The sequence below is a fragment of the Branchiostoma floridae genome, chromosome 13, assembly GCF_000003815.2.
Source record: "Branchiostoma floridae strain S238N-H82 chromosome 13, Bfl_VNyyK, whole genome shotgun sequence".
Classification (NCBI taxonomy): Eukaryota; Metazoa; Chordata; class Leptocardii; order Amphioxiformes; family Branchiostomatidae; genus Branchiostoma; species Branchiostoma floridae.
The window spans coordinates 7,542,952-7,562,765 of record NC_049991.1 but is presented as its reverse complement, the minus strand read 5'-3'; the positions used below and the strand labels follow the sequence as shown (position 1 = coordinate 7,562,765).

General features: G+C 42.1%; 2 protein-coding genes and 1 long non-coding RNA gene across 8 annotated transcripts in view; 2 read left to right on the top strand and 1 right to left on the bottom strand.

The window, feature by feature from the left end:
• Positions 1–6,323: 6,323 nt before the first annotated feature.
• The window catches only part of LOC118428829 (solute carrier family 35 member G3-like), a 14,511-nt gene continuing 1,020 nt past the window's right edge, over positions 6,324–19,814 (top strand). Inside the window, exons 1-2 of one of the 2 annotated variants that reach the window (XM_035839052.1) lie at positions 6,324–7,023; positions 8,502–9,474. In XM_035839052.1, coding sequence (XP_035694945.1) covers positions 6,708–7,023; positions 8,502–9,346 — 1,161 coding nt within the window. In that variant the 5' untranslated portion in view covers positions 6,324–6,707 and the 3' untranslated portion in view covers positions 9,347–9,474. Of the gene's footprint in view, positions 7,024–8,501; positions 9,475–19,814 lie in introns of those variants that run through there. The other variant, XM_035839053.1, reaches the window with a different exon arrangement.
• The window catches only part of LOC118428820 (solute carrier organic anion transporter family member 4A1-like), a 17,468-nt gene continuing 7,223 nt past the window's right edge, over positions 9,570–19,814 (bottom strand). The window contains exons 1-14 of one of the 5 annotated variants that reach the window (XM_035839042.1): positions 17,602–17,834; positions 16,869–16,999; positions 16,360–16,426; positions 15,918–16,036; positions 15,225–15,394; positions 14,107–14,282; positions 13,705–13,795; positions 13,330–13,463; positions 12,602–12,913; positions 11,944–12,154; positions 11,508–11,661; positions 10,845–10,999; positions 10,444–10,508; positions 9,570–10,034 (exon numbers count right to left, since the gene is read on the bottom strand). In XM_035839042.1, the coding sequence (XP_035694935.1) occupies positions 9,805–10,034; positions 10,444–10,508; positions 10,845–10,999; positions 11,508–11,661; positions 11,944–12,154; positions 12,602–12,913; positions 13,330–13,463; positions 13,705–13,795; positions 14,107–14,282; positions 15,225–15,394; positions 15,918–16,036; positions 16,360–16,426; positions 16,869–16,985 (2,001 nt within the window). In that variant the 5' untranslated portion in view covers positions 16,986–16,999; positions 17,602–17,834 and the 3' untranslated portion in view covers positions 9,570–9,804. Of the gene's footprint in view, positions 10,035–10,443; positions 10,509–10,844; positions 11,000–11,507; positions 11,662–11,943; positions 12,155–12,601; positions 12,914–13,329; positions 13,464–13,704; positions 13,796–14,106; positions 14,283–15,224; positions 15,395–15,917; positions 16,037–16,359; positions 16,427–16,868; positions 17,050–17,601; positions 17,835–19,814 lie in introns of those variants that run through there. The other 4 variants (XM_035839041.1, XM_035839040.1, XM_035839039.1 and 1 more) reach the window with 4 other exon arrangements.
• LOC118428840 lies at positions 18,136–19,808 on the top strand. The gene is made up of 3 exons (XR_004832692.1): positions 18,136–18,257; positions 18,912–19,073; positions 19,312–19,808. It is a non-coding gene; the product is annotated as an uncharacterized LOC118428840 (long non-coding RNA).

Sequence of the window (19,814 nt, the reverse complement as noted above, 5' to 3'; positions counted from 1 at the left end):
ACCTACCAGTACCTGGCACTGCTGTGCAGCCGACCATAAATTTTGTCGGTAACAGGTTGTTTCGTAATGACATCCACGCACGCATCAATTTTTGCCCGTTTCCAAATTTGAAAAAAAAAGCTTCCGACCGTACTGTAAATCGTATAAAGCAGTTGGAAGTTGCAAAAAAATATCAGAAGACGAGGTGAAGGTGAGTTGAGGAAGCCTGCAAAACTGTCACCAACAAGCATAATATGACCAAATCGGGTTGGTTCAATGGCACAATATTATTACAGTGATATTAAATCTGTAATATCTGTATATTAAACATTACTGTTTGAAATATCGGATATGCTTTCATCAACATACTTTGGCAGCATAGAAACGTAATGTACTATGATGCTAGCCCACACTGCTTTTTTCCAACCATACATATTCATTGTCGTTAGCTTTGAATTCTTGAGTACCATGTTCCAATTAGAGCATACGATTGTGCAACGACCAATGAGCGACCAGAAATTTGACAGACTTCTAAACGAATTTCACAAAGAATTTTTTTTCTACTTTTCGCGTGTTTTAGTGTCGATTCCATATTACCGAGAGAGTGTTTCTTGCCGTTTGTTCTAACAATTTGGAAATCTTTGTAACAATCTAACTGCGATAAGTAACTGTTTAGAACTATTCACAACATCTATGTGACGTTCGAAATGTTTCTATAGTATTCAAACATGTTAGAAACATTTCTAACATCAAATACATTATTTCTGTTAGTTTCTAAACTGTTCCAACATAGATGCATCATTTGTGATCACATGTTCGAACATGGAAACATTATGATGAAACTGGGTCAGTGGGCTGGGAAGAGGGCAATTCATACATCCCTGCCAAGTGCAGGAAATTATGTCTGTTTGCCACCTTCTCACAAAAGACTCACCAGTGTATACTAAAGAAAATATAAAAATACAAGAGCCAAACAAAGGACCAAGCTTAGGGACTGGTCGATATTTAGCGGGGGGGGGAGGGCCGGTCGTCAGAGGGTCGGGTCAAAAAATTTTTCCTAGGCCCTCCCCCCCGGTCAAAAATTTTTTCCTAGGCCCTCCCCCCAAGTCAAAATATTTTTCCTAGGCCCTCCCCCCTCCTATCAAATTTGAAAAATATTCAAGACGCAAATAAATCACCGCGCTCCCGCTTGGAAATATCCTTTACGCCATACTGATACTGGTTTTCCGTTTTTAATCGCGAAGCAGATCTCTTACCCCTAGGATAAAAGGGAAATTGAATGGCTCGGAGCCCATAAATATATTCTTCATGGAGGCTACTTTATTCTTTTGATATTCATAAATGATGCCACTCTACTAGTCCAAACAACACTGCAAAAGTATTTTGTACCTGGATTTCAGCTAGTAGATTTGCGCCGCTCGCGGCGCGCGCCCCGCCCGGAGCAGCTTGTCGGAGACTTATTTTCAAATAATATACATACCTTTGGGACTTGTTGGTTCTGTGGTGACAATAACTGACTGTGACTCGGGGGAAAATGCCAACAAAAACGTCAGCACGATGCGACTAACCAAAACTGTAGTGGGGAGGGGGGCGCCGAAGCGTAAGGACGATTTTCCCACGGCGGGCCGGGGTCGACCGGTCGCCTTCAGTCTCTACCTCTCCCGGGGCGTTAGAACGCAGACTTCTACTCGGGAGATCTTTTAAAAATGCCACGCTTTTTTTGTACATCCATTTTGTCGGTCAAAAATGACGGAATGGGCCTGCACATAGTAAGGATATTGCGATGATTTGAAAAAAAATATTTACAAAGTGGCACGCCCGCTCGATGTTGCAGCAACATGTTAGCGCGTAAGAAAAGTTCTAAATCAAAAGGCCATTTGTACTGGTGTTCTAGGTGTACTGGCACATGAACAAGCATGACAATGAATCATGATACTATTTCTTCGGTAACATTCACTTTTATTCACGATTCTAATAATGCCTGCAAACTCCGATCGGAATCACCCGGAACCTGCATTTTGACGGGAATTCATTTATTTGACATTTAGTTCAGATTCTTTTCTCAGTAGCTGTGCCTGTATCACAGGACTCATGAACTGTCAAGCTTCCGATTTTCATAGTTTTAAAACTATCGACAAAGGAATCGTTTAAGGATGCAAACTGTAAACAGACGTCACACACCACTCGTCTCCGACGTGACAAAGACACTGCCGCCTCTTGCGCCATTTTCTTTGATTTGAGAGGCTCGAGCCGTTCACCGCGGCTCCAACATCGTTTCCTCGCGATCTTTGCCAGCCCTGACTCCACCGCTGCCCCTTCTCCTTGTCCCTCAACACTTGTAGTAGAAGCAATAGTTTCCGCGTCATCCACCTCTACTTGACAAGTCGACGCCTTGGCGAGACTTGTGTATGTTGTCCAGTCCCAAACATTGCAGTTTCCCGGGTTATTCCCATAGTTCGCGCTTCTTCTTGATTGACGTTTACCGCCTTTTTGACGCCGCTGCGGGCTGTGATTGGTCGCAAGTTAATTCGATTTTACGCACAAAGTGGCACGCCCTGTCCAATCGGTACATCTAAGACTGCAGCCAAGGCTGTTGCCATGGTAACGACACGTACAACAGCATGTCCTACGTGGGAATCGGCTTGCACACGTCTTGTACTGCGTGCTTTTGATAATTATGATAGTTCCCAAGTCGAGCACTCACTGCTAGCTGTACAGGTTACAACAAGGACGTTGTGTAAGATTTTATAATATAGTAGTGGGGAAAGAGGTGTCCTGTCTGCAAAATTTCAGGTAGCGCAGTGGGTTTAAAATCACGTTGCGCCAAGCAAAACCTTCCAAGCCCTCACGATGCGCCAAGCCCTGTGACAGTCGTCTTTTTTCCTTCTAAGCAAATTAAACATTGTCGACAAAGATTTTGATCTCCAAACACACAAGTTTGCTGACGATGTACAGCGAGAGAAAGCGACATGAAACGCGGAAAGCTGAATTCACAAGTCTCATCGGCCGTTTCACAGACGGCACTTTGTCGCAAGTCATCTTCCAGAGCGTTCCAAATTATGAAAAAAAATTCGCATTTTCACGTCATTTTTGCGGTAAAATATGAGGAAAATACCGGCATGTGTTGGTGCGCAGATGTTGACTAGATATGCAAGTACGCTAAATTTTGTCACCGTGACTGAATGGTAGCATTGCAAACCGGAAGTAACGTTATATTTTACGTCGCATTTTGGTAACTTTATCGGCTTCCTGCCTTTGCCGCGCCAGCTTCATAAGAAAGGAAAACAAATTTGACTGATATTTTCTCCGCCCACCTCTATTAATACAAGCGTTAAAACGGTAAATGAACACTGTAACATCAATATTTTTACAACATTGTAGCGGTGTTAAACAGAGATAGAGTCAAAGGCGCGGCAGTGAAATATTACTGAGCGAATTTTCAACATGTGGAGCGGCGAGCCACCGGCCTTTTTCTTTTTACCATGTCGGGCGCCGAACCTCGGGTGCGAGGCGTCTCAAGCTTGTGGAGGCCTGGGGAAATTTTGAAATCTTGACCCTCTGAAACGCCAATTTCCGGCATTTTGAGGGACAAATTTTGCTGGTAGTCCGATAAAATTTTTTTCCTAGGCCCTCCCCCCGGCTCAAATTTTTTTTCCTAGGCCCTCCCCCCGGCTCAAATTTTTTTTCCTAGGCCCTCCCCCCTCTGACGACCGGCCCTCCCCCCCCCGCTAAATATCGACCAGTCCCTTAGCAGCTTTGTTCATGGGGTCAATAAAAGTTTTTATGGAGGGAAAAAATGACACAAAATGTTGGAACATGTTGGAACAATAAGAAAAACACATAGATGTTTTAAAATTGTTCTAAATAAAGAGATAATGATATCATTACTTTCCCAAATGTTCCAACAAATATAAAAAGGTTCAAACATGTTTAAACTTTCATTTTGAAATGTTTGAACAATTTCGAACTTAAGTGACTGAAATATTCCTTTACTCAAAATAGTTCAAACTTATTACAAATATTGTTTCAAAACAATCTCGGTGACTTGGCATTAACTCATACTTTTATATGTTAAATTTACATACCGCGTAAGCCAATCGTGAAATTAGGCGTCACCGTGGAAAATATAGGGCCTTATATATGCTGTCATGAAGAATGATTGTTGGGCACAAAAGCCCGGGTTAACCCAGTCGTCAATAATCGTTTAATTCTACCTTCGCACACAAGCTGGCAAGTTATGACAACAAAAACCTAGTAATTACAAATTCGCTAAGTGACGTCCAAGTAAAGAGACAAAGTGAAGTGATTAGATAGAACCGTGACATCTCAAGTTTGACAAAAATCTCCGTGTAGGCGGTTGAGAGAGGTTAATTTGATTATATGGATGGCATCCTCTGGAAACCCCTAAACTAACGCGAGCGTGTGAATTAAATAAACTAAAGTTTGGTCAAATAAAAGTTGTCTTCATTATGAAATATAATTGGTCAAAAACACTAGGGATAGCATGAAAATCTATATCCATTCAAATGTAACATCGACTATCATAATTCCACCAGGTGTCATTATACCGCCACCTAAAAAAAACGTTAGTAAAGAGGTCTTCCCATGATTGTCTTGAACACCGAATGTTAAATATCTTAAATGTCATACAATTCAGATGTTTAGGTGTTGAAGACAATCTTGAGAAGGCCTCTATAACAACATTTTTTGAGGTGGCGGTATAATAACACCTGGTGGAATTATGACAATGTATGTTATAGCTTCTTGTGTGTTTACACTAAGCAAGAAATCTGCATGCTTTCACTAAGCGGGTACCACGGTTCAGTGCTGCACTCTTGTCGAGTTAAGGACACAGTACTCAGTAGACAATCTGCCGGCTGCCGATTCGGTTCAAAGAACATGTCCGCTCGGGCAAAGTTTGCCCGAGAGGACGTGTTCATTCATGTGTGCAACAGAGTGCGCTAGTGTGTTTTATTTTCACCTGAAGCACTTTGGTAAGGTAAGACGTCATAATGAGAGTGTAGAATTTTCCCAAGCAACGGTTACACAAGGAGACTTTTGCCCGAGCGGACATTGAACCGAATCGGCAGCCGGCAGATGTCTCCTTGTGTAACGTTTCCTTCTGGGAAAATTCTACACTCATATGATGACTACCTACCTTCTCCAAAGTGCTTCAGGTGAAAATAAAACACAGTCTGTTGCACACATGAATGAACATGTCCGCTCGGGCAAAAGTCTCCATGCGTAACACATCGTTAACGTTCTCATATTGAAATGTACAAAATAACGATTTTTCGGTTACCAGTAACGTTTGCTACAACAGTATACTTTACCTTTTTTCTTTGAAATAATTTACAGTATTGGCTACATCATTTAGATATAAGAGGACGTACCTAGGGACGTCATAAAAAAAGTGGGCAGCTTTTTTTTACACCAGGTCATATAGATAACGTAGAAAGCATTGAACAATGGTAACGTTTCTATAGTTATTTTTGTACAAACGGTTAAGCAAGGCTACAAATGACAGTCAATTACCCTTTCTTTTTTTTCAGAAAGCCAAAAAACTAAAAACGGCCATTTCTAGTCTTATGTATGACTAATATAACCGTAGCGACGGTCACTCGTGAAGGTAACGTTTGTTACCCGATTTGAAGACAGGCATTTAAACCTCCAAGATCAGTGACAGTAGCGATCTGACGTGATCGGTCAGAGGGCCTGGGTAGTTGGCTTCATCTAACAATCATTCTGGGAACTGAATTGGTGCATTTTTATGACTATTTGAATTATTCGTGTTTTATCAGGCAGCAGTCATTTTTACGAGGGCGAAATCCCACCCGTGGCTATAATTTTTTTCCTAGCCATGAAACGATACGGATGTTGTGGTCATATTTTGTAAAACATTATAGGGGTTGTGGAAAAATAAAGAAAGCAGTATGTCGTGTCGTCTGTAATTTGCTCCATATCAAGTAGTAAAGGCAGGCCAGTGCATTACTGTAGAAGCCGCTTAATTGCACACCCCCATTTGCCAGTGAATTTTGTGCAGTTATTTAGCTTCTTCGCGGGATTTTGGGATTTCATGCAATTAACAGAAGTGGACGTTTATCCGTTGTGCAATTAACTGGCTTCTTCTGTATTTACTTTCACCAAAGTACTAAAAAGTACATTGGATTATTTGGATGACATCCTCTGATGAGAGCGTGCGAATTTGTAAAAATGTGGCCAAAATAAAAAGAAAAGTAAACTTTGGAAAGTGGTCAAAACCGCTTGGTTATGGACCAAACACCCTGCCGTTTACACCACACGACCCCAAATTGACCACTGAGCAGAGACACTGGATCTTTTGTTATCTCTATGCACCCATGCCCTACTTGTTCACTGTCCCTTGAACTGTGTAGCTTTTCGATATTTTCCTCATTGTCTTCTCACAAGGCTCCCTCTTCTGTCCTAAGAAAATAATAATATCTGAGTCCAACTCTTGTGGCTCCGTTTGTAGTTTATAGAAATTCCGCATGAAGTCACCCTGAGCCTGCAGTATCAAAAGAGACTACTTTGCATACTATATGAGGGACATTTGCATACTCGGGAAAGTCAAGTAGGGGTCAGTGATCGGTCAAAGGTCAAACTACGACATTACATCACCTGTGCGGCCGGGTGTAACGCATGTGGTGACTCGACAAGAATATACTGTAGAAGTAAACGGACAGTGTGGAAATATTGACCGCCCCACGATGGTTACCACATGCAGAAAGGTTTGCGACCATTTAATCCACGGAAAGGGCCTCCTACTCTCGCTGGTGGCGGCGATAGGCCTGACCGTGAGCCCCGTGTTGAGTAGGCGGGCCGCAGACGTCGGTGTGCCGGGGTTCCAGCTGGTCCTAGTGAACGAGCTATCTAACCTGGCGCTCTTCCTACCCTTGGCGTTGATCTTCAGGGTTCCGTTCCGAGGAAACGACTGGAAACAGACGGTTCTGATGTTGTCCAACGGTGTATTGAGAGTGGCGGGCACAACGTCTGTTGTTGTGTCAGTGCTGCTCATACCGCCAGGTAAGGTACACTTTTTTGACTTCTGGTTTCTGAGGGGTGTATTACATTCGCCAACGACGTAATAGAGTAGAGTAACGTTTTAGAGAAAGAGAGAGGGGAGGGGAAAGAAAGCGGAAGGGAAGGGAAGGGAGAGGGGGGGGGGCAAAGAGTGAGGGAGGGAGAAAGAGGGAGAGAGGGGGGGGAGAGAAAGAGAGGGCGGGGAGGGGGTCGGAGGCGCTAAACTAAGATCAGTGTCTGTTCAACCGTTTTTTTTTTTGTATGTCAACTCAACAACTGCTTTTTGTTTCAGTCGTGAGTCGAGATGTTATAAAATCATTTCATCAATTTCCAACAACAGGAAAATAAGTCACGGAGTCCCAGCGCGCGACGGTCTTTGGAAATATCTCGCGTCAAATGCATTACAAATGTGTTCTTGGGGGCCGTCGTGTGCCATCATAAATCATGCTATTTCTGTTTGAGCCGTATTCAGGAGAGGGTGGACGGGGACCCCTTTGGTCATGACAGGGGCAAACAACCCCCGAGTGGTTCAAACATCTAGCATGACCCCATTTTTTTCCTATTAGTATTTTGATCTTGTCTATTTCTGTAACTGAGCCCGGTCAAGCGGTATTATGATATAGTGAGGTTCTACATTGGGGGATCCTGGCAACGCTTTACGTCAAATTTAGGCAACGCTTGATGGTTTTTGTTGCGAGATCGTTATTTAATTGTACCTCATGGTGTACTTCGCAAAACATGTCTGCAAACAACGACATACTAAGCGGACGCTCCGGTTTGACCTTTGGCCAATCTGACCTAATCTCCAAGCAGATGTTGCGATGGCATAAGATTGTATCATATTCATAAGCTTGGGAAGGAGTTTGGCCGGCAGTGGATGCTTTCATTCGCCGCCGCCGGCCAAACTCCTTCCCTTATGATACTATCTTATGCCACCGCAAGATCTGCTTGGAGATTAAATCTGTCGCTCGACGTTGCGATCGGCATAACTTCACAATACTGCTTTATCATAATTTTACATTAACAAATGCTACCGTAAAATTATTGTAACAATTATAACTCAGGAATAATTTACCCACATGTTCACGATTAAGGTTAAGTAGAGCTGGCCACCGTGTGCGATTAACAATTAATCAAAATAGCCCCCAGCGCCTCGCTGAAAAGGCATTTAGACCCTCCCTACGTCGGCACTTGCATGCCATCACATCAACTATATATCTCACTATGTGCTGGACAACTCAACCCCAGTGTCTTCAAATATAAGAGAAGAAAAGTAAAGCAATGAATTCAGTTGAAAACAAGACATTAGAATCAAATTAATTGTAATTGACAAAGTAGGAAATAGGCACTTAGCAAAGTAGGAGATGGAAATAAGTGCTATGTATTTTCCGACTAGTATCCCATTCATTTTGACGCTTTTTTTGGGTCCCGGCGCCATTCTATGTTTTTCTCACCTGTCAATTGTGATGTTTTCTGTGCAGGTAACAGCTTTGCTATTGGCCAGGGAGCGGCAGCCCCGATATTCAGTATGGCGCTGGCATGGCTGATCATGAGAGAGGCTCCGGGATGGCCGAACGTCATCGGTATAGTCTTCCAGATTGCCGGCGTCATCATGGTCGTATTCGGTGGAAAAGCAACTCTCGATTCGTCCTCTGAACATTCGTGCACAACGAACTGTACTTCCCTCTCGTTGTTTGAAAATGGAACCGGTTACAATGTTACGGGTGTTACAAACAACACTGCGATAGATGAAGAAAGTTTCACAAAACTTATACCAGACGCATTCGCTGCGTACGTTGTAGGAAATCTTCTCGCTATTCTAGGACCGTCGTTGCTGGCGTTAGTAGATGTCATTAACAGAAGAAGCATGAAAGATAACGCTAAGTTGACAGTTCTTCTGCTTGTTGAGACTTGGGGGACTGTGTTCATCTTACCCCTTATGTTTCTCTTGTCAACGCCGAAATGGAACCTTGAGGCAGATCTTGTGCTTAGTCTTGTAGGACAAGGTGTTATTTGGACGCTTTCAGTAGGATGTCTATACACCGGCCTCAACACAGAGAAGGCGTCCACAGTGTACCTTATGTTAGGCCTTAGCACAGTTCTTGGGTACGTTTTACAGTACTTCGTCGTTCATATCACTCCGCAGACGTTAGAATTATTGGGAGCGGCCATTATTGTTCTAACCATAGTCGTTGTTGTTGGACTCGCGTGGAGACAAAATGCGAGAAAGGGAAAGAAAGAAGATAAAGATGGAGAAGGGAATGTGCAAGTCAAGGATAAACTGATAGGGGGCACTGATGACATTTGTAAGGAAACATCTGTATAAGACTACTAATTACGAGAAGCTCGTCACAAAAACATGGTTGACCACAAGATGTGATGAAAACTGTATTGACCACAAGATGTACATGTGATGAAATTGAAAAGCAATATATAACAATAAATTCGTTTGAATTCTGTTTACTTCATGAACATATTTCTATCGCCAACATATCAAACGTAATACTATATAGCTGTTAAAACTGCATATACTTCTTGACAGTTTGGCCCCACCCTAACGTACAGACCAATCTTGACTGTCAATCACAACCAGCAGTTCAACCAATGGCAGCATGTCGGTTAGCGATTCGACCAATGAAAGTATGGCTGCATGTCCGTTTGAATTTCGTGTTTTTATTTTACATTTCGACGTTTTTCGGTGTGGGAGATATTCGTCTGTTGGAATTTTGTCCTGTTTAAATTTATCTCTGCGGCAATAGGAAGATTCGAGATTTCTTTTTGTCTTTACTTGATGTTGCTGTACTCAACATGTGCTTCGCCACGATCAAAAAGAAGTACTAGTGCGTAAAATAGACATGACGCAACCTTGTACGCCATGCAAACGGCCAATAGATAGAGTCCAAAATATCTGTTGACGTACAGCAAACACGAGCCCCCATTGGTGCAGGAGCTGTCCTGTAGGGCGCATGCGCGGTCGATGACGGCGCCGACCAATAAGATGCACGGAATGTATCCTGGGATAAATTGGAAAAATTTAGCGTGTATTAATTCCGATCTTCTGTAACTTAGTTTATGGGGATGTAGTAAATTCAAGCATATAATTAAGGTACAAAATACAGTATCTAGTAACCCTACTGGCAACCATTTCCTTCAGGTAAAATATAAAACATATATAAGATCTGATTACATAACAATCTTAAGAGTAGAAGAAAAAAAAGTCAAATTAGTGATGATCTCGAAGAAAAGAAGGAAAGATATCATAAGCTAAAAGGAGTGGTGAAAGATTTGTTTCGTCTTCATTTTTTTCCTTCGGTTGAACAAGCCATGCGTTTTGTAGTCTTTCCACAAGCAAGATAACTGAAAGACAAGTTCAGTACTGTCTTGTGGCATTCAGGTAACTACACGTTATAAACGATTACTTACCTAAGCCTCTTATCATGGCGTCCTGCAGTCCTGTAGCGAAGGGCCCGTCTTCTTCCGTAACCGCCCTACAGTGAAATGACAACATTTACCACAGTCACTCTACAGCACATGAATTAAAGACTAGAAATATTTCTGTTGTAAAATAAAAAGACAAATGAATAAAACAACAGATATATTAAGTAATTATAGTTACACACGAGATTTAAGTTTCTACTTTTTTCTTTTTGATAGGAATGTCTGTCGAGCGGGTTCGAACCTTAGATTTGATTCCACACAAGCTTGATTATGTTGTATGCCCAAATGTCCATCGCTCCGAATCTGTTAGCGGACAATGGCATCTTAGATGTGTGTCCGCACACAGGGCATCCAATGCTAACACTAAAAGTAAATAGGCTCTTTACCTCAACGTTGCCGTCAGTAAAGGAATGTATGTTATAAACATCCCCAAACTCATGAAGAACAGGATGACAAGAAACAGCGGCTTCAGCGGACAGTTAACGGCACATATCCCTGATGTAGCAAACCCTCCAGCCACGCACGTGCAGTTGTCGTAAACCTGAAGTGATTGTAATAGAAAAGAAAAAAAAAGCAAACTTTTGTGACTTAATTTCTTATTCAATATCATGAATTTCTCACTATTTCTTTCGATGCATTTCATTTTTCCTACCATTCTGCGGGACCAACTTTGGATCCGGGCCACGCTTACCTCCTTTGCCAGTCTCTGTTTACACCATATCTTCCGCCTCACATCCTCTCACCGTGCAATATTCAAATAAGAACAAAGAACACAAACAGACGGAAAACAATACCTCCGTTTTCAAGGAACATGGTAGCCTGTGTTTACACAATCTCTCGCTGGCTGCAGGGGTTAATCACCCCCTCCCCGAGGGTGGCAGCAATTGAAGGGCCGACCGCTATGGGCGCGATTTTAGTCAGGCTATTAACACGGGAGAGATAACACAGAGTGTAATTGCTCCGTATGCATGGTGTTGCCTTCACCTAAAGGGTTTTTGCGCGAACCTGACCATTACATGCACATGAAGGTGACATTGAAACTAACAGACCTGAGAGCCGTTGTTAGTGGCGAGTCCCTGACATCCCGCGAGACACGGCGAGAAGTACACCAACTCGTCACCGCCGCAAACCGGCTGGTACTGGTCACGTGAACAGCCACATCGTGCGTTGCACCCGTCAATCAAAGATGTAGGTGCGTGCGAACTGACGAAAGAAAAAAATACATGTTATACAGTGCCTTAGATCTGACGATGGGGATACCGACCCAGTCACGTTTTAGGGAAATCATTTTTTTTTGCAAAAACGCCATCTAGCGAACACCGTAGCAGGTATCGTCAAGAAAGGACGAAGGTAGCAGGTCGGCAATGTAAGAAACTCTATGTTGCACAAGAATGATATTTTTTCCCTAGTGTTATTATCATTTTATGCTGTTTAGTAGTATTCAACGTCATATTGATGTCATGGCACATTTTTTCTTATTCTAACCTATTGTGATAAGCTGTATTGACTCCAGTCATGGATACATCCTCACAGGTGATGAGAAACAACAGCAATGAAACCATCGTCATCAAGGTGATCGTCATCAAGGTGAGTACTGTGCACATCTTCACGATGCCGCGAACTTGGAGTTCAAACCTCTTCACAAGATATCCACCTAAAAGAGTTCCGATGGTAGCGCCGGGAATGCTCACGATACCTAAACAAGCACAGAAGAAAGATCGTTATTGATATTTGCCGTTGCATTCGTTTGGCTTGCGTATTCTGATGAAAGCTGTGATAGAATTGATCGATCAATTTTGTTATTTTTGCACTTGACGCCATCTTGGTTGGTTAAACCAGCCAGGCTATACATTTTACTTGTGTGCAATGGCGCTATAACTACATGACTGTAGATGCAATTAATCTTGCAAATTCAAACTTACCAGGGAATCTCCAAGTTTAATCATCCAAGATGGCAGACAATACTAGTACTTGGTCACGTGATTGCAAAATTTCGATGACTTAGGCATAACAGGATGCTATAAAGGAGGCCAATAATGGTTACATGTATTATCTAAGGGGGTAAACAACATCAAACTACACGTAAGGGTAATTCAAAAGGGGTTATTTTGAAGCGGGCAATTGAATTGATTAGGGCTCTTACCCATAAGCATGGCTGCCTCCCCGGCTGATGTTCTAAACTGTGACTCGATGTACTTTGCTATGAAGGTGGCAATCCCAGCAGCAATGCCTTTCTCGGTCACGGTGGCCATAGACAGGAACACAAACGTTCGGTTCTGCATGATTCGCGCAGATTTCTCAACAACGCCGTGGAGAAGACTCAGGCCGCCGCCATTTTGTTGATCAGGAGACGCGGTGTCTGATGGGAGTTTGTCGGCGTCGCCATTTTTGTTGTCAAGCGTTGGTTTATCTCGTTGTATTTCTTTCAGCGGTGTTTCGACAGTTATTATGGCGTCTGTAGAGTATACAGAGAGGCATTAATGAAATTCCTAACATTAAGGGACACATTATATTTGTCTTAGAATGTGTATGGCAGATCAAGTTAGAAAATAATGTAGTCGACAGAAAGGGACGATACAGTCAAATTTGTCCTGAGCAACCAGTCAAGCTTATGAGTAAAAATGGTTGGAGCCCAGTTGGTTGCTCCCGACAAATAAATGATTACGTTTGCATGATATATCTCTCAGTTCCCAGGAAATATATCTACAAGAGATGTTGACAGTTTCTAATCCCCATTTGTTCTGTAAATAAATTTCAAGAAACCATGGTTTAACAGGTGGTTGCCTGCGCCAAGTGGTTGCTCGGCCAAGAAATGATCTGCAAAGTAACTCAGTTAGATGTACCAAGGAAGTTTGACCTCCTTTGATGTACCTTCGACTTTGCTCGATAGTCTCCTCGGTAAGCCCAGAATAAAGATGGCTGCCACAACGGCCAGTACACCGGTAAGGATGAATCCTATCCACCACGCCCCTATCCACTGGGGGTGTTCCGGGTCAATATGAGTGCTGATGTAAAAAGTATGAAGAAACTGCAATTTTTGGTCACCGAATGTGCGACTAATGTACATTTTTGTAAATTTTTTGTACAATGATAAATGAAAAAAACAACAACTTGAATTGTCCTAGTACAGTAAAACGAAGAGATCATCACTGAAATACGTTTGTTGGTGTGTATGGCAAATAAAGATCCATTCTATTTAGCGTTACGTAGGTAGTAGATATAGAGAAGTTGAAACTACACTCTTACGGAAATGTGTTGTCCGTAGGTATCTTCAGGAAAACACTGGCTAGAAGGTAACCAACGGCTGGGCCCACGATGGAGAAAGAGTAGAAAATACCTAGTGCGACATACAAAATATTGCCATCTTAGCTGAAGCATTGGTGTAAGCAAGTTGTTGTCCTAGCTTGATACTGCAGTGAAAATTCCCCTTTTTGAACACCCTTTTCCTGACACAAGGACATAACGTTATGATCTCTACTTTTTATCAGTAGCTTTCGCATCAAGAAAGATGTGAATGATATAAGTGAATCCCCTTCAGCGCATAGCGCCATGGCATATATGAAAAAGACAATTCAACCGAAGAGGATGTGAAGGGAGCTTTTACGACTGAAACATAACGCAGTAGACGCTCACAAGTGACAGACTAACCGAGGTATACCGAAGACTGATTGGACGGGGTGTTCTCGTTGATGTACGTCACCCCCAGGCTGAATAGTGCGCATGCGCCGATTCCTATCAGAAACTTCCCCAAGACCAGGACGTACATGTAGTCTTGTATTCCCTGACCTGTACTGCTTGTAGTATTTCCACATTTGGTCTGATTCCTAAATGGAAATTGTGATTTTAAACAAAAGATGTGTACTTGCAAATTTTAGAAAATATCTGGCAGTGCGTTTATTCGAGGAGATACTATAATACCATAGCTCTCAAAACGTAAAAATTCAAAGAAAAAAGATACAAATATCTGACGTACATTTAACCGCTTTCTCACTGTCGGACTGACATTTGCCATATTTCTTGAGCTGCTAAACAATCGTAGCCAACTGTGAGATCTATTCATCGCAAAAGTCTCCAAGCAGATGTTGTTATGAAAATGCATAACGTTTTTTGGCTGCCAATTTTTTTGACGACGCCTCATGGGAGTCGTCAAGTGGTATATTTTGCATTCAGTCTGCAAAAATTCTAGGAATTGCACAGGTATTTCCACAGGAATGCAGTATGCTGGGTATGCAAGCCCTCCCCCCCCCCCAAATCTGTTCCAGATGTATCTCTGGTATGCAATGGTGGAATGTAGGTCACACTTGCTCCCTGGAGGAATTTGTCCTTTGAAACTAGACAGGGAACTCTGCACAATGGATCACGTTGTCTTGGTTGTTATGTTATGTTATGAAGGATACATTTTCTTTTCTAGAGCTTGTTCAAGCCATACGCCACAGGCAGACAGGAAATACTTCTGTAGTGCTCAGCTGTAGGTTTAGGTCACTGGCAGACCATTGTGCTGTACCCGGGATAGTACATTTCTGCTGGCTGTAGGTTTATGTTACAGGTGGGCTAGTATATTGTGCCAGGGATAGTGCGACAGGGAAGTTCCAGTCTATTTCTGATTTGAGCTGTATTGTTGTACCCTCAATCGTCGTCATGGCAATAATACATTTTTATTGCCAGTCTTGTTCTGATGAGTTTGTATTACAAAATTTTTCCCTTAAAATCTTTCTGTGGAAAACATTTCATAGCTTGACCACATCAACAAAGGGAAGTTATTTTACCAAGAGAAATTCGGGGCTTGCGGTCTACACAACTCGTGGGAAGTCGTCGGCACCACTCGGTAAGGTTCGGCGACGAAGTGCGGAAGGGCGAAGACGAAGGCTCCCACGGCGAGCAGGAGCATGCCGCTGCCGAGCCAACGGGGTTTGTTCTTGGCACCAAGATAACTGATCTGTATAAAAATGTGTTATTTACCAAGAAATTGTGAAAAGATGATATCGTTTAAAGTTATATTTGAAAAATGCTAATATTAGTCATGATGTAGGAAGAAATTGAGTTTCAATCATATTTCTGAGATAAAAGAACTTTCTCGTCAAATTTTGCCTCAATTTTTTACATTTGCATGTGTATTCACATCATCACCACATAGATTACTACATTTTCTACTTCATAAAATGATAAAAAGATATTCAATCATCTAGAAAATGCAAATATTTTTTTTTTTCAAATTATTACCAGATAACTGAGTTAAGTGATACAGAAATTTAAAAAAAATATATAGACGCAGTGAAACTACAGCGTGACGGAAATGGAACAAGCAGAGGTTCGGTTCGGCTCCAACTCTTTAGGCGTTTTTTCTTGGGCTGTACATTATATATACCGCTTTCTTTATGCCTGACAAAAACGCCTAAAACACGTCAAAAACAGCCGGAGACGAACGCCTGCTTGGATAGTAAAAAAGAATGGCCACTGACCGGTAGTGATGATACGAAGTTTGCCACGTCATTTGCTATGAGAACAGCGCCCATGTCTGTACTGGTCAGGTGAAACCGCCGTTCCAATGTGGTCACTATACTCCTGGCCAGTCCGTTGACTATAGATTTGGGTAGGATATACGTATGTCTTTTTCAAGTGAATGTATCACATAAAAATACTTGAACATGTATAGATAGTGACTGCTACAGGGAATTATGCAATCACGTGACTATGACGTATGTTCCACCATGTTGGAAGGTTAATCCCGCCAGAGGAATTTGAATTTTCCTGATATAATGTAATAGCAATAAAAAAATTCATATCAATGTCCACCATGCTGTGACGTCATACAAACAAAGCAAGTTTATTGGTCCAAGTTCTCTGTGACGTCATCTGCCAATATTAATTTCATGTGTATTTAGTGCTATACATCATATATACCTGTCATAGCTTGTGTGAAAATCGCACAGGACAGAAAAGCGAGGGCTGCTTTTGGATTGTTCAACACCTGGAAGATGATAACGTTAAGAAAAACATTAGATACATGTACATAACGAAGGGCAAATCTCGACTAGAAAATCGTTTAGCTGGACTCAGGTTTGTGGCAATATATAGAATTGGGAAATACAGTACAACAGGGAGCAGCTAGCTATGAACGCAATATATTTCAATCAAAATTTGATATCAAGTCCATCATTTGGATAAGTACACGATATTATGTTAACCAGTCGACGTAGAAAAATATATCCTTGGTAGTTTGTTGGCGGTTTTTATAAGCTATGTAAAGAATCTTGAAAATATTTTGGTACCGGACACACGTAGATAGGGCAAGTCAATGCTGTATTTGATTTACTATATAACTGGAGTCACGTACGATCTAAAAAAAGGTTTAAGATTTAAGATCCAAGCTACATTAGGAAAAATTAACTGACTTGTAAACGTAAACAAACCTGTAAGGTTGCCGGTTTAAACGAACCCCAGCCATAGTCGTCGTCTCGCAGTTCCGTGTCTTTTTCTTGCCCATCACAGTCCTGTTGGTCACCTTTGTCTTCCATGTTGGTTCTCATGACTTGTGTTAAGCCTATCCAAATACTATCAAACGCTGTGCGCAAGAAACATACAGCAGTAGTTCTGTAATACAACAGGTACCCTAAACTTCGTAGACTTACATGCAGTGACTGCACAATCGTGGATATGAGGTCACATGTCTTGTTTTGTCAAAATTTTTGTAATGTTAAGTCAAGGACGTGATGTAAATCAAGTGGAATCGTATACATAACATCGGACATAATTACGTGAATCCAAGCACATAATCTCTAATAGGTCCCATTTCCGGGACTCAAATCAGTCGCAAGTAGTGTCACTACTATTAAGACAGCCTACTAGAATATGGATGGCATCCAAAGGTAGGCATTACAAATCTTATAATTACTGGCGGTGAAGACCAAATGCGATCAGTTTGCTGCGTGAAAAAAAATGGCGGCGTGTACGTTTGTTAGGGGGGGGGGGATTAATCATTCAAGAAAAGTGTACATTGTGCAGTACATATTGTGGGGTGATACGGGGGGAGGGGGTCCTTCAAATTTCCATTTACAATTAAGAGCGGTGTTAACATTTAAACATTGAAGTGTTCAGACAAGACGTACTAAGTAAACAATGAGGTAATGACAAGGATAAACTTACAGTTCGTAAGAGACAAAAGTCTTTGATCCCTGGCCTTTTCTCTAAATCTCACCCGAGTAAACAATGACTGCTATTTGTCTTGTCAAGGTCTTTAGTCAACCCCGGCGCTCCTTTTCTTGTCAGACTGCAATCTTTAATAAGTGAGAGCTGCTTCAATTAGCACAACAGGGGGAATCCATAGCTTACCCCTGACCTCCGTGAAAATTCAAAATAACAACATAGAAACGCAAATATCTGACGAATATGCAGCCACACTCTCATTGGTCAAACCGCTAATTGCTATGCTATCATTGGTGCAATTACTAATTTTGATGGACAGTCAAGATCAGTTAATGCTTGTAGCTAGGGTCAGCCCAGGTCATGGTATGTTATATTTCGGAAGGGATGTATGTGCTTTTGAGGCGAGTATGGTTCCATTTTTTTCTCAAAACTCTTTATAGTATAGTTAAATCTTGCTACATGGACTTTACGTTGGAAGTTACGATGGCCTTTCTGCGTTTTGATACTTAGCCCCCATTGCAGCAGTCCTACTACCCCTTTTTGGTCTGAAATGGTTCCTCCCTTACCCATGATCCTGTTCCTTCACCTGGTTGAGTCATGTTTGGTTGCAGACGTTGTCAAATCAAGTCAACACGCAGAAGGTTAGTTCTTCCAAGGTACGTTTTTGCATGTAACTTTGTCCTAACATAAAGCCTATGGTAACACACATCCCTAGTCTTTTGAAGTAGATTTGGTTAGACAGAAAATAAAGTTTATGCTATATCCATTTTATCGTATGGTGTAAGCGATAATTTGAATTGAATTGGCGTCGTGTTGCGAAATTGTACGTCGCGACGTTTGGTCCAGAACCGGAAGATGTCCTAGTGACGATCAAAACACCGGATATGAGTAATGGGGTGTTTCAACCACAACGCGTAATGACCTGTTTTGTTGCTAAAGCCATCGAGCCTGATAAACTGCCAATGCTAGATTAAAGCAAAGAATAGTGGTGCCAGTTCAAAGGTGAAGCTGATAGTCATGTAAGCTCGTTCACCATTCTACGTGCGCATACGCAGTGACATGAATTGTGGGTGTATGCCAATGGTGACTGAAGGCGACTGACTTGTGAACAGATCGACCTTATTGCTAAGACAAAGCTTGATGCAATGTCAAATCAAGTTTTTTATTATTTCAGAGGCCCTCAACGTTGACATATTAGCCACAATGCAGCATACTGCACATGCGCAGTTCAAACCACGAAATGGCTCCTTTGCTACATAGAAATAAGGTTGTTTAATCTAAATATTTGCAATGTTGTTGTCCCTGTATAGAAAGCCGGCTAGACGCTGTCGTGGTGCTCCAGATGATATACGGCATCACGGTGACGGTTACGGCTTTGACCTTGGGGATCATCTGTCTTATCATCGCCCCTCGGCTTCCGAGACGATTTGTCCCGAACTACCGATCGGGACTCAAGTGGAGTTTGACACAAGGTGTTGTAAAACTAAAGTTTGTTATTATGCCCGTGTATATACTATATTGGCATTGATCGAGGGCGATTCATAGTCTAGTTCTGTACAGCTACTATTGGATTCAAATACTCAACGTTGAAGCTAGCTATAGCGGTTATCCGGCTTATTTACCTGGATTTTCCCGTGTCAGTGAGGAGGACGTTCATTTCATTGATTGGGTGCTAAGTCAACTAATATGAAGTGTGTTTTATATATGCAGGGAACAGCTTTTCTATCGGCCAGGGAGCGGCCGCCCCTATCTTCGGCATAGCGCTGGCCTGGCTGATCATGAGAGAGGCTCCGGGATGGCCGAACGTCATCGGTATAGTCTTCCAGATCGCCGGCGTCGTCATGGTAGTCTTCGGCGGAAAAGCAACCCTCGATTCATCCTCTACAGATTCGTGTGAACCAAACTGCACTACAATTTCGTTGTTTGAAAATGGAACCGATTATAATGTTACGGGTCCTACAAACAACACAGCGACGGATGAAGAAAGTTTCTCAAAACTTATACCAGACGCATTCGCTGCGTACGTTGTAGGAAATCTTCTCGCTATTCTAGGACCGTCATTGCTGGCGTTAGTGGATGTCATTAACAGAAGAAGTATGAAAGATAACGCTAAGTTGACAGTTCTTCTGCTTGTCGAGACTTGGGGGACTGTGTTCATCTTACCTCTTATGTTTCTCTTGTCAACGCCCAAGTGGAATCTTGAGCTAGATCTT